At 57.1% G+C, this 13898-nt stretch overlaps 2 protein-coding genes across 2 annotated transcripts in view; one reads left to right on the top strand and one right to left on the bottom strand.

The window, feature by feature from the left end:
• Window positions 1–2283: 2283 nt before the first annotated feature.
• Window positions 2284–11856, bottom strand: LOC104327472 (uncharacterized). The gene is given in 9 exon segments (XM_075415174.1): window positions 2284–2823; window positions 2826–2980; window positions 5038–5087; window positions 6089–6201; window positions 6629–6701; window positions 7085–7199; window positions 8140–8252; window positions 8771–8913; window positions 11720–11856. Coding segments are annotated over 9 exon segments (1101 nt in total). The 5' UTR covers window positions 11805–11856; the 3' UTR covers window positions 2284–2569.
• Window positions 11857–11968: 112 nt separating this feature from the next.
• The window catches only part of IFT172 (intraflagellar transport 172), a 39681-nt gene continuing 37751 nt past the window's right edge, over window positions 11969–13898 (top strand). Inside the window, exons 1-4 of the mRNA XM_075415171.1 lie at window positions 11969–12087; window positions 12161–12304; window positions 12415–12527; window positions 13090–13129. Of these exons, the coding sequence (XP_075271286.1) occupies window positions 12049–12087; window positions 12161–12304; window positions 12415–12527; window positions 13090–13129 (336 nt within the window). The 5' untranslated portion in view covers window positions 11969–12048. The remainder of the gene's footprint in view (window positions 12088–12160; window positions 12305–12414; window positions 12528–13089; window positions 13130–13898) is intronic.

Genomic DNA, 13898 nt, shown 5'->3' with positions numbered 1-13898 from the left:
AGCAGGGCCAGGAAGGAAAATGAAGCCAGATCCCAGCAAGCTGCTGAGCAGAGGGGGCTATGCTGCTTCCCTGGTCAGGTGAGAGGGGGTCCCTGAGGACCAAAAGCACCATGGTGGTAGGGTGCAGGTGCTGCTGTGATATAACTTGGGCCGCAGGGAGCATGGCCATAGCGCCAGAGAGACAAACCACCTTGTTTTGCCAGCTAAGCTCTGGGTTTTAGGAAGATACATTAAAATATTAGGGCTGTCAGGGAAATTTTTAAAAAGTAAATGTACAGAGGTGCTATCCTGGAGGCTCAGAGCAGACACATGCCTACTATCACGAGTTCTTTAACCAGAGCAAAGGCACACACACAGAAACAAAGGAGCATGACTGTGCAGCAGAGTCCAGGAGCTGGGGGAGACACCAAAAAATGTATGTCAAAATGCAGTGGTTGTGGCTAAATGAAAAAAGCAGCACAAAAGTCTGTCACATTAAATGTAAAATCAGGGTGTGGTGTTAAGGCAAAAAAGACACCATACCCATCCCCCCCCCAAAAAAAACCCCCCACACCCAAGCCACCACTGCTTTCTCAGACCATGGCAGTGCAGGAAGGCAGGGAGCTGCAGGAATGAGTGCTGCACAGGAAAGGCAGCAGCAGTGTTGGACAACAGTATATTCTGAGGCACATACAAGCACACACCATGTGAATGAGTTTGGTGTCACCTGCAAGGGACAGTGCAAATGCCTGACACAGTGCCAGGGCAGAGCAGGACATGCACACGCATAGAGGTACACACAGCCCCCCCACCCATCTTGCAGCACCAGCACCACAGTGGCACAGGGAAAGCGCTGTGTGGCTAATGCAGAGCAATTCTGGCACACCAATTTAAGAAATGTTGGACAGTATTAGCACACGTGTGGGTGGTGGTGAACCCATTGCTAGCTTGTACATCACTAAAACAGAGCAGACTTGGCAAAAGCACTCACACACACAAGGCTGAGATGGGGGGGAACAGTTCACTCACTGCAGCAATGGCTGGTTGAAGCCAGGAATAACGGCAGACCTGGCACCCATGAAGTCCCCCTGCAAGAAGCCATACAGGGCTGCAGCATTCAGCATAGTCACAGCAAAGAGCACGCTGCAGCAACCCTGAGTCCCAGGGAGAGAGGCTGCTTGGAGCACTTCTGTCTGGAGACGTGACAGCTACCAGGCAGCAGGGTAGAGCCCGCTGTCCTCCCCAGTGGCAGAAGACAGTGAACAATTATTCACTGGACAAGAGCAAAATGTGAGTGAAGGAATCGGCGTGTGCTGGCATTAGCAGCAGCATTTTCCACCCCTCAGCAGTACTCAGCTGGAGGACAGCATGGATGCCAAGCATCCTGGTTCAGCGCGGGGCAGGAAGCCACGTCAAGGGCTGTTAAATCCACACCACCAACAGGTCAGCCATGTCTCAGTGTTCGAAGCTGAGGACCTGACAATGACCTGCTCACCCTAACAACCCCAATAACATCTGCAGGTTGCTCTGTGCCCTCAGCTGTGGGAGGACAGGCATGAGACCATGACTCAACATGCAAAACCACAAGTGAGAAGCACAGTGCACAGCTCGACTGACCTGCAGGCACCCAAGCCTCCCTAGAGTGCAAAGCTTTCCCTACAGCACCTGCCTGCAGCACTCGCTGGGAGATCAGCTCTGCCACCCCAGGCTGCACACAGAAAGTACTGCTCAGCCGGGGCTGTCAGCGTCACCAGCCTTAGAAGGGGAGATGTGCTGCAATGTGACAGGAACCCAGAAGCAAGGTCCTCAGTCAGACAGCAGCTGCACACTATTACATGCTGGAGAAACCAGTCAACCTGCTGGCCGAAGCCTTCCGTACTCTATCTGAGGAACCAAACCAAGCACATGGCTTGCTTGTGTCTCCAGACAACAGCCAGGCATGCAGCAGTGCAAATGCACCCCAGAGCAGAGCAGGCACACAGGGGGCTTGTGTCCTGTCAGCTCCCGTTGATGCAGATTGCATTCAGAGGTGCTCAAGCTACACCAGGCCAGCACAGTCTGCACCAGCTCCCCGTGCCAGATAACAAGGGCCACACTGGGCCCCAGCAGCCCTCAGCATAGGGGAAACAGCTCCCTCAGGGCCAGCAGCCAAGGACCTCCAGGGCAGCTGCAGGCTCTGTGAGCTTGAGGCACAGCCCAGGCCCTTGCCCCAGGTGAGGAAACCTCACCTCAGGCAGCGCAGCAGACACCAGTACCTTGCACACTTGTGCACAGCACCCTATCCAACACTCACACCCAAATGACCACAGTAAAAAACTCCATTTATTTCCCTATAAAGGCAGAGCTTTCCTTTAAAAACCAGCTCATCTTACTAGGGCTCAACTGCAGGGGCAAGGCCTTCCTCACTCCTCCCAGCCAAGAGCTATTGCCCCCGAGGGTCATACACGCCAAGCAAGTCCTCCACCGTCTCCTGTGGGCTGCTCAGCCTCAGCTGGTCCCCAGCTGCCACCACAGGGAGCACGGCCGGAGAAACAAGCAAGGCAGGTCAGACACAGCGTGGGTCGAGGTGCACTGGCTGCATCCTGCAGGCTCAGAGCACTTGGGGTGGCTCTGCATGCACTGGGAGTGGGCAGAGCAAGGAGCACCAGGCCACCAGCCCGAGCCTGGAGCAGGGAGCAGCTGCAGTTTGAGGCAGTTCATGCGGGCGGAGAGCAGGACCGGGAACGGGTGTCACAGTCTGTGCGCTGCATGGCAGCAGTGCCAGCAGGCCCACTGCACTGCCTGGCCCAGGTGTTGGCACAGGGTAAATCCTGAGCGGCTGGTCCATTGTTGCAGAGACTTGGTCATCCCAGGGAAGTCTTGGGGCCAGCAGTCCTGGGGCCAGCTGCAGGGAGGTCTCCAGCCCCTCCCAGCTCCTTCCATCGGTCTGGGGGTTGCCCCAGGCGGTAGCACAGTAGCTGTGCAGTAGGAGAGCTCACTCTGGGCACAAGAGGTACCGACTCTGAAAAACAAGAGGGAGGAAGACCTGGTCCATGAGGCATGTGGTTGGGAACACATCACAGCCTGGGAGGGGAATTGGAACTTCCCAGGTGAGCCATCAGCCCCCTCCCCCTGCAAAGAACATACCGGGGGATGTGGCAAAGCAGCACTGAAGGAAGAACATACCTGCTGGGCTGTGAGGTCCTGTCCCCAGCTCCTCCATGCTGCTTTGGAAGAGAACAGAGCACCCATCATACCCCAAGCAAGGCCTGCTGAGAGACGCAGCATGCTCATGACCCTGACAACGCAGGCACGGCGCAGCAGTGCTCGGAGTACAGAAGGCCCTAGACAACTTGCTACCAAACCCTTTCCCAGGCCAGCCTATCCTGAGACTGCAAAGCCACATCTCCTTCCCCTCAGGAGCCCCCACGTACAAAGGGCTGCCACTTCGCAGGGCCACATGCACAGCTCCAGTCTGTGCACGCACTGGTTCCTGGTTGACACCAGCTCCGACCAGGCTCAGCCCTGCGATGCTGACAGACTCCAGTCAGGTGCCAGCTGCCAGCCACAACGGAACAGGCCTCTCATACCCACCACCACAGGCACTTCTGCAAAGCCCTACTGTTTAATCCTCCACTGCTGGACTGGTACCATCAGCTCCTCCCAAGCACAGGACAGACACCAGCAAGCTCAGCCCCAGGCCCTAGTCCATGCAGAAGTCAGTGCGACCAGGCCTCCATCCTGGCCCAAGCCCCAGGGTTCTAGGTGAACCTGCTTTAGCAGGGGGGTTGGACTAGATGAGCTCCAGAGGTCCCTTCCAACCCCTACCATTCTGTGATTCTGTGAAATCAGTGGGAGGAGAGGGACAACTCTGAGTCTCACCTGAGAAGCATGTCTGGATAGGCTGGCCTTAGCAAAGAATGGCAGAAACAGAACAAGTAACTTCTCTGGGTACATCCTGAGGTGCAGCATTTGTTCCCCGCAGCTCCACTGCAAAAGCTGAACCAAGAACTACCCTGGGAACTACCAATCTGTCAGCCTCACCTCTGTGCCTCGGAAGATCTTGGAACAGATCCTTCTAGAAGCTATGCTAAGGCACATGGAGGACAGGGAGGTGATTCGAGACAGCCAGCATGGCTTCACCAAGGGCAAGTCCTGCCTGACTAGTCTAGTGGCCTTCTATAATGGAGTGACTACACCAACGGACAAGGAAAGAGCGATGGATGTTGTCTATCTGGACTTCTGTAAGGCCTTTGACATGGTCCCCCCACCACATCCTTCTCTCTAAGTTGGCGAGATAGAGATTTGATGGGTGCACTGTTCAGTGGATGAGGAATTGGCTGGATGGTTGCACCCAGAGAGTAGTGGCCAATGACTCAATGTCCAGATGGAGATTGGTGGCGACTGGTGTCCCTCAGGGGTCCGCATAGGGACTAGTACTGTTTAATACCTTCATCAAGCACAAAAAGGAAGCCTACAGAGGGTGGAAGCAAGGACAGGTAACCTGGGAGGAATACAAAGAAATTGTCCGAGCAGCCAGGAATCAGATTAGGAAAGCTAAAGCCCTGATAGAATTAATTACTACAATAGGACAAGGAGTAATGTTTTTTGACTAAAAGAGGGTAGATTCATACTAGATATAAGGAAGGCATTTTTGACAATGAGGGTGGTGAAACACTGGCACAAGTTGCCCAGAGAGGTGGTCGATGCCCCATCCCTGGAACCATTCGAGGTCAGGTTGGACGGGGCTCTGAGCAACCTGAGTTAAAGATGTCCCCACTCATTGCAGGAGGGTTGGACTAGACGGCTTTTAAAGGTCCCTTCTAACCCAAACTATTCTACAATTCTATGAACTGCAAGATCTGCTCCTCCACAGCTCAGCTCCCTGTTCACTCAACCTCTTGGCTGACAGAGGCAGAGAAAGCAGCAGGAAGCATCCCCTTGCTCCCATGCAGATCTCCTCCACGCTCCCACCACACACATGGCCCCAGCAGCTACCCTTGCATGGGGCGCAGAGAAGGAAACAAGACAGGGTTCATCAGAGAGAGCCCTGAACACAAGCAGCACCTCACCACCTACCCAGATAAGGTTTCACCAACGTTATCATCTTCCTCCTCCTCTTCCTCCTCCTGGTAAACAAACCAACAAAACAAAACAAACAAAAAACCACCATGACACTTCACTGCCTGGGCAGGTCTCTGCCAGGAGCGAAGCTGGGCTGCCCAGAGCCTGTTCTGGAACAGTAGGGCAGTCCCTGGCCCCTTCACAAGACACAGTCACCCCCCAGGCATGGCACAAACAAAGGGTGCCTACAGGCAGTAGGGGGAAAGATGGTAACTGCAGTGCTGGGCTTCTGAAACCCTCAGGGCTCAGGCACACAGCCACACAAGGGGAGAAAAAGACCATGGCTCTTCTCGCATCCCCTCCAGCCAGCAGAGCACCAAGCACAGGCTGTGAGCAGGGAACAAGCCGAGACAGCTGCTGCACCCAGCACACCTTTGCCCACGGACAGGAATGGGGTGAGCACATCTTGCAGCTGGAAGGCCAGGCAGAGGACCACCTGGGAGCAGTCTGCAAGCAAGTATGACCCCAAGTGCTGCCAGGCTGGGCCAGCACTGGAAGCATGAGACCAAGGACCAACAGTCCAGAGGCTCCTGGGCAGGGACACAGTGAGACCGGCAACACTGACAATGCTCCGATTGGGTCTGGACATGCAGTAGGTGTAGTGCAGATGGGCAGGGCTGAGCCTTAGCCCAGGCTGGCAAGATGTGACCAATGGGTCCTCTCCTCCAGAGACAGTGTCTCACCCCTAGCCACGGCACCAAGTGTGCAGAGCAGGTCCCAGCTCCCCGTCTGACAGTGCCAGCAGAGCAGGGCTGAGGGCTGCAGCAATGCTGGGCCTGACAGTAGGGCTCCTGGAGCAAAGACCACCTGAGGAACCGTGCCTGCCTTGTGAGCCAGACAGAGCACAGTGCCCCAATTTGTATCAGGCTGCCAGGTGCAACGGGGTCTGCGCAGACATCGACATGGTCCTGGAAGGCCAGGAGGAGGGAGCTATTGTCAGGGTTACTCTTTTCCTGCCCTAATGCAAGACAGCCCTGGGCATGGGCCAGACTTGCACATACTGTACCCCAAATTGGTGTCTGAAGGGAGGGCTCCCCGGGGGGGCTGGCTCACTTGGTCTGCCGGGCTCACTGCTCTCCAAGACACATGAAGGGTGAAGGGGCTGTTCCTGCCTAGAGCCTGGGACAGGGCAAAAGCAGCAGAGTTAGTGCCTGCAACCTGGAGGAGGCCCAGCAGGGGATGTACAGGCAGGACTGTGGGCAAGGAATAGATACCCCTGCTGTGCTCAAGGGAAGATGCAAACAACGGTGCAGAATCACTACTCAGGGCAGGCACCACAGGGTTCTGAGCTGTGCTACAGCACAGCAATGCAGAAGAATTCAGCATGGATAGTGGGGACACCTCCACTCCGCCTCAGTCAGAGATAGGGCAGACTCCCCATGTGGGGCACTGACAGAGAAAACAACAGATGGGACAACACTCTGCTTTGTGTGTTTCACTAGTCAGGCAGCAAGCCATCTTTCCCCTGCACAGCTCAAGACAGCGTCCCACACTGGAGACTCTGATGCCAAGTCTAGGCAGAGGGACGTGTTTGAGAAATTCCTACCTGCATGGGCTGCTTCCCAGAGATCCAGTGCCATCTGGAAGGCCTGGGCCACGGTCAGAGTCACAGCCTGGGCCTGTGTACAAGAAAGAGAGGGAATGTCTGCTTCCATCTGGGCCCTCAAGCCAGGACAACCCCACTGCCATGATACCCGAGAGCCCCCAGGCCTCCCTCACTGCCTTTCTCTGCAGAGCACACACATGGAAGGCCAGAGCTCAATGCTGTGTGTCTACCCACCTAGGCCAGCCATTCCCAAGAAGAGATCCCTGAGGAGCTGGGACAGAATAACCTCCTTTTGCTCATCAACTGCCTCTACAGTGTGAGAGCACACATGCTCTCTGGCTCCATTTTCAGCTGAGGTACACAGAGGTAAGGGCCTTCTCTCTCTGAAGGGGGAGAAGGAAGGCCCTTGCTCCCACCCTTACCTTACAGAGCCAAGAGCAGAAGTGAAGCACTTACAATCTTCTTCTTGGGTGATAGGAAGGCATGGCACTCCAGTGCCCCGCTCTCCTGGCTCTGGGCAACATAAGCGAAGACTTTGTTCTGCAGCTTGTCTGTTGTGCAGTAGGAGATCCTGCAGGCAGAGAGGAGCTGATCAGGGCAACAAGGAACCCCCAGCACAGGTCTTCTGCTGTGTTCCCAACACAGCAACAAGCAGTGCTGACAGCCTGAGGCTTTAATTTGCCCCAGATGATTAGGCAACCCAACATCCCCAGCAAGGACCAGAGGCTGCCTGGCACCTACAGCTAGTAAGAGAGCGCTGCACCCACAGGCATTCCCTCCCGCGCTGCCCCAGTGTGCTCCTTGGTCCTCTGATGTCCAGTTCAACCCAACACATGACCTCAAGCACCGAGGCAAAAGGAGCACAGAAGGGTGGGTGATTGCCTCCAAGGACACAACTGGAGGCCAAGCAGTAGGATGGTCTGCCTTGGCACATCAGCTCTGGTGCCGAGACACAAATTTTGCACCAAAGAGATGTCCTGCCTCTGCTTCCCATCTAGCCACCAGTTTGCACCCACACTCCCCTCACACCCAGCACCCACAGACACCCAACCCCGCCAAAGCACAGCTGGCAGCAGTAAAAACACCCCACATCAGCTCTCACAGCAACTGCCTCTAGCCAGCCCGAGTAAGCTACAGTCTATGGCACCCTCACACCATTGCAGCCAGAAGGGCAGTCCTGCGTCAGTGGAGAGAGACAGTCCTGCCCTAACTTGCCAGTCTTCCAGCCTCACCATCCTGCCTGAATGTCAGGAGAGACAAGCAGGGCTCAGAGAAAAGACAGATGGACTGACCCATAACTCAAGGCCACCCAGGACCCTGTCTGCATTCAGCCCCAGGCAGTGCTGCAGGACACAGCGGGGAGAGGGCATGGGCCTCAGGGAACCAAAGAAAGACCTAAACTTGAAGGTACCACTGACAGAAGGCCCAGCCCTCCCTGGCTGCTCAGGGATCCCATCACTCTCCAGCTCACTGCTGGGAAACACCCAGGCCCCTCCACACACCATGCCCACCTGTAGATGGAGATGTTCTCAACCACCTCCTTTGTGTCTGCATCCTGCAGTGAGATGCCCCTCGGAGACACTGTCAGAATCACCTTCTGGAACTTGCGAGCTCCCACCCGTGCCTGGCAGTGGGGAGACACCAGACACCTCTGTAAATCTGGCAAAGGTCTTCACCCCCCTCACTGGCAGGAGTCCCCCAGACTCTCTACAGAGTGCCACCCACTTGGACCCTTGCTGCAAAGGCTCCTGCTGTAGGGATGGGAAAGCAGAGCCCGGAGATCAGGCATGCCCTGCATAGAACACCCCTGGAATCCATTCACACTACTGCCATGCACATGGGAAAGGACAGACCCCACCTCCCCCAGTACTTCACCCTCTCCTCCATGTTGTGACAAACACAGCTCTGTTCCTAGCCGTATTCCCAGTGTGGGAGCAGGGAGCTGCAGCTATCCTGCAGGAAGACAGCTTCCACCACAGTCAGAGACCAGCCAGCCTCCTGCATGCCACACCCTCCTCTTGGGAGGGCGTGGTCTCTCACTGGGGTTCAGGGCTGGGACATGGACACTTCCCGGAGTCCAGAGGCTGGGCTCTGAACTGGGTCTTCACCCCGGCACAGCAGGGCCCCAGAGCCAGGTCTCACCGTGGCCACGATCCTGTGGATGGCAGCAGCAGCCATGTCTTCTCCTTTGGGTTTTTCTACCAGCGTCATGCCTAGATACTTGAGAGTGAAGCACATCCCCTCAAGCAGAGGCTCCTGCATATCAGCCCAGCTCTCAGGAAGCTCTGCAAAGACAAAATGCCTTAGAAGCCACATGCCAGCAGCCCCATGGCTAGTCCCAGCACAGCCACCCCATCTTGTTGCAGCTTCACTGTTCCCAGCAGTAGTGCTGCTACCTGCACTCAACAGGGCACTCTCCTACCTCTGTAACATTCTTGGAAGAGGAACAGAATGAGAGACAGTTCACCCTCAAAGCTTTAGTCCTCCATCCCTGGAGGTACAGGCTCTGTCAGCATAGATAGTAAGCTCCTACATACCTGCATAGGGCCTCAGATGCTGCAGTGTTCACTGCTACCTGCAAAAACCTTGCATTCCTGGGTCTCATCTATTGCACTACAAGCAGGATGTTCTCTGCATTAATTTCACCCACCTGAACCGCTGGCACACCTCAGGAACAGCAGCATTTGCTGCCACACTCAATCAGATCAAAATCCCCAAGCTGTCCCAATGTATCCAAAGCCAAGCCCTCTAGTAGCTATCATTTGCAGCAGCAGCTTGCAGGGAAGGAATAGCTTGTCCAATGCTCACGATCCAAGCTGAGGTGACTGGGAAGCAACTGCACCACAAAGCTTCTGTGTTAAGGAAGAGCTCAGAATGTTATTTCAAGGATGCAAACTAGCTTGCAGGAAAACACATGCTATGACAAGTCCAATGAACAGAAGGAAGAGAGCTCCCACGTGCATTACTTTGCAGGTCACAGAATTAAAGGGGCACTGGCTTCTGTTTCCTGTGTCCTCTCTTTTCAAACCCCACTGCTGCAGTCAAGGAAAAAAAAAAAAAACAAAAGGGCAGAGTGTTTGTTCACTCAAGAAAGATTCCCTAGGGACAGCCCTCAGCATCTCCAGCTTACTTCAGAAACTAGCTTTTTACCAGCATGTTCTGCCACACAGCAGATGTGCTGGTGGGAGAAGCAGCCCAGGCCCTACAGTCAGTCCTGACACCACTGCTGTTGGCAGAGAACACAGAGAGCAAGTACCATAGAAGCATCCACTCGACCTCTGCTCCCACAAGACAAAGCCTTTGGCTTCAACAGAAAGTCCACTCTCACTGAAAGCAGAAGCTTTAGTTATCAGACTAGTACGCCACAAAGGAACAATTCTCATGCCAAGCACTTGCTGGTGATAATTTTCAAGGAGAGCTGAAGCAGATGTTAGCACACATTTACTTTCTTCAAATCCTAAAGAGCACAAGGATGGTGAGAGAGGAGATATGCAGAAGGGCTAAGACACAAGGAGTCACTGTCTCTCTCTTCTTGAGGATTCAGCCCACAGAGGACGGAAGGAACAGGAACACAGTAGTTACACGCTCTGCTACAAACATCATGTCCACTTCCCTGGGAATTGCCTAGGTATCTACTGTTCACACTAAACTAATACTTTTCAGGATTATTTTTCATCTTTCTTGGGATTAGCTCCCTGAACATTACTGGCACACTTGCAGGCAGCCTCGACTCATAATTGGAATCACCTGAACCCACAGGGAAATCAGGAGACCTTATTTGCACAGCATACTCCTGCACAAATGACAACTACCAGGGAACCCACCTGACACCACGCAGGCGTCAGGGACCTCCACCCAGGGTAGAAGAGCACGGTCTCACTCTGAACTTTGAAAACAGCCTACATGTGCTGGGGCTGCCAGCATGAGTTCTGCTGCTCCAACAAAGCCCTTGGGCAGCTGTGACAGAGCAAGCCCAGGCACAGCCCTCCCACTCCACAGGGCTCCTGCTGGTTCTGTGGGGTCCATCTCGGACATGGCTGTGCCGCAGACAGCACGGCAGTCAGCCTGCGGTGAGCAACGTGCAGGCCTGCTGCACCCCCTGCACACACGTCCAGGCCTGCGGAGGACCAGGCGCAGAGCAGTGGTTTGGGGGCTGCAGAGGGTGCCCACGGCTGACGCGCAGCACGTTCCAGCACCTGACCCCCACACACACCGCCTGTCGCAGCCGCGCAGGGCTCTGCAGCCCACCGGTGCGGGTGGCCTCAATTCAGAAGTGGGGCAAGAGGCTGGCAGCCAGGGGACAGTGGCAGGGAGGGCCAGGCCAGCCACCCACAGCGCTGCTGCCCGCCTCGGCCTCCAGTTGCATAGCCTGTCCCCAGGTACTGCCACAGCTGCCCCACAGCCCCCCCCACCCCACAGCGCTGCTGCCTGCCCTGGCCTGCAGCCCCACAGCCTGTGCCCAGGCACTGCCACAGCTGCCCCACAGCCCCCCCGCCCCGCAGCCCCCCCCCCCCCGCCCCACAGCGCTGCTGCCCGCCCCCCTGCAGCCCCACAGCCTGTGCCCAGGCACTACCACAGCTGCCCCACAGCCCCCCCGCCCCGCAGCCCCCCCCCCCCCACCCCACAGCACTGCTGCCCGCCCCCCTGCAGCCCCACAGCCTGTCCCCAGGTACTGCCACAGCTGCCCCACAGCCCCCCCGCCCCGCAGCCCCCCCCCCGCCCCACAGCGCTGCTGCCCGCCCCCCTGCAGCCCCACAGCCTGTGCCCAGGCACTACCACAGCTGCCCCACAGCCCCCCCGCCCCGCAGCCCCCCCCCCACCGCCCCACAGCACTGCTGCCCGCCCCCCTGCAGCCCCACAGCCTGTCCCCAGGTACTGCCACAGCTGCCCCACAGCCCCCCCGCCCCGCAGCCCCCCCCCCGCCCCACAGCGCTGCTGCCCGCCCCGGCCTTCAGACCCACAGCCTGTCCCCAGGCCCTGCCACAGCCGCCCCACAGCCCGCCCGCCGCCCCACAGCGCTGCTCCCTGCCGGGCCCGCGGCCCCGGCCCGCAGCCCCTGCCCGCTCCCCGGCAGCCGCAGCCCGCACTCACTGCGCCGCCGGCGAAGCCCCAGGCCGTGCCGGGCGAGGCGTGGGCTCCGCAGCACGGCGCGCCCCGCCGCCCGTAGCGCCTCCATGGCGGGCCGGAGCCGGAGCCGGAGCCGAGCCCTGCCGCTACCGCGGCGGCGGGAGGTGCGGGGGGGGGGGATGAGACGGGGACGGCCGTCCGCGGCTGGGCTCGGCGCGCTGACGTCACAGCGGCGGAGTCGCTGGGGTTGCCGGGGCAACGGGGGGCGGGGCGAGGTGGGCCCGCGGCGGCAGTGGCGCGGTCCCGTCCCTGTCCCGGTCCCGGTCCCGGTCCCGTTCCTGGCGTTCGGCGCGATGCAGCTGCGGCACGTGCGGACCCTGCTGGCCCCGCAGGTCGGGCCCGGGCGGGGGGGAGCGGGGGTGCGGGGCGGCGGGGGCGGGTGCTGAGGCGGTGTGTGCCCCGCAGGACGGGCCCGCGCGGGTGGCCTGCGTGGCCTGGTCGGCCAGCAGCGGCCGGTTCGCCGTCTGCACCGCGGACCGGGTGGTGCTGCTGTACGACGAGCAGGGCGAGCGGCGCGACAAGTTCTCCACCAAGCCCTCGGACGCCAAGGTGAGGGCCCGGGGCCCGGGCTGCGCTGCCGCGGCGGGCCGTTGGCCGGGCGAGCCCGCTGGGGGCAGGCCGGCCCTGCCGCGGGGTTCACGCCGCCGTCCGCCCCGCAGTACGGCCGCAGAAGCTACGTGGTCAAAGGCATGGCCTTCTCCCCGGACTCCACCAAGATCGCCATCGGCCAAACGGACAACATTGTCTACGTCTACAGGATCGGAGAGGAGTGGTGAGTCTGGTGGGGCGCCCAGCGCTCGCGAGGAGCGGGCAGCGCGCTCCCCCCTGCCCTGCGGTGTGCTTTCTGGGCCCTGCGTCGGCAGCCGGGCCTGCTCCTCAGCCCGTGCGCATCCTCTAGGGAGTCGCTCAGGAGGTTTCTATGGTGAGCAGCAGGTAGGGTTTCCTTGAAGACAGCCCTTGTGGAGCCCCACACGAGCGTGCGCCAGCTGAGCTTCTGTGGAGCTGAAGCTGTGAAGCCTATGCTGCTGTCCCCGGTTTCATTGGTGTGGAACTGTGGCACACACCTGCCTCGCTTCAGCCTCATTTGCTGGCATGTGTTGTGCTAAAGGTGCTCAGAAAGGCAGGTCACCAGAATTTTGGAAGCTCAGAAGTTGTTGGTTTTTTTAAATTCTCTGCCTAAAGTTGCCTTGTGATAGACAGTCAGTGTACAAAACTTAAATGGCCTGTCTTTGGCAGTGCTAAACCAGACTGAATACAAACAGTAGGGTAACCAGAATGGGCAGTGTTAGTTATTAGCTTCGCTGATGATCACTTTTGTCTACCTTTTTCTACAGGGGTGACAAGAAGGTGATATGCAACAAGTTCATCCAAACGGTGAGACCCAGACTCCTGTTTAGGTCCATTTTCTCCAGCATATGTAAGATAAAGACAATTAGAGGTCTTTCTGCTCATACTCACAGGTGTGCTTGTCCAAACTGTCAGAGGTACTTGGTCTCCAAAAGATGGAGGTAGTTCCTAAGATAATCTCTAAATTTTGAGGCATGTATTACTCACCAGGCTTCAGAGGTCTTGTAATGTCTGGGTACAATGCAGTAATTAATGGTTGAATGATCAATGCCATCAATTACAAAATGTTGGAGACTACTTTAGGCACCAGTGGACAGAATGTTTTAAGGGAGTTGAAAGGCAAAAATAGGAGAGACTCTGAGTCCAACTATTTTTCACAGGCTGGCAACTCTAAGCCCCAAGATTCCTTGTTAACCAAAATGTAAAGTCTGCAGAATTCAGTCAAACTGCACAGTTTCCGCATGCTCAAAGACCTCAGGTTTGTAATTTCAGTCGGGTTATCTCCCTGGCTGCCTTCTGCTGCTCTAACTCTGCCTGCGTATGTCAGAGAGCAGTCTACTCAGTAGGTCTCTAGCAAGGCTTGTCCTGAGGTTGATATAAGTATCTGGAAAAGGCAAAGGTGTTAAATTCCTTGCACAGAAAGCCATCTGTATGAGAAAATGCAGTACACTGACTACTTCTTTTACCTTCAGGAGCAAATGTCTGGCAGCTGCCCTGGGCTTTCCAGCCAGTTGCCATCACACTACAACTCCCACTTTCTCTGTGTCACTAGAGACATTCTCTTCTAGGTAGGCCC

The sequence above is a fragment of the Opisthocomus hoazin genome, chromosome 2, assembly GCF_030867145.1.
Source record: "Opisthocomus hoazin isolate bOpiHoa1 chromosome 2, bOpiHoa1.hap1, whole genome shotgun sequence".
Lineage (NCBI taxonomy): Eukaryota > Metazoa > Chordata > Aves > Opisthocomiformes > Opisthocomidae > Opisthocomus > Opisthocomus hoazin.
Note: the sequence above shows the minus strand (reverse complement) of the source record. Positions and strands in the feature narration are given on the sequence as shown.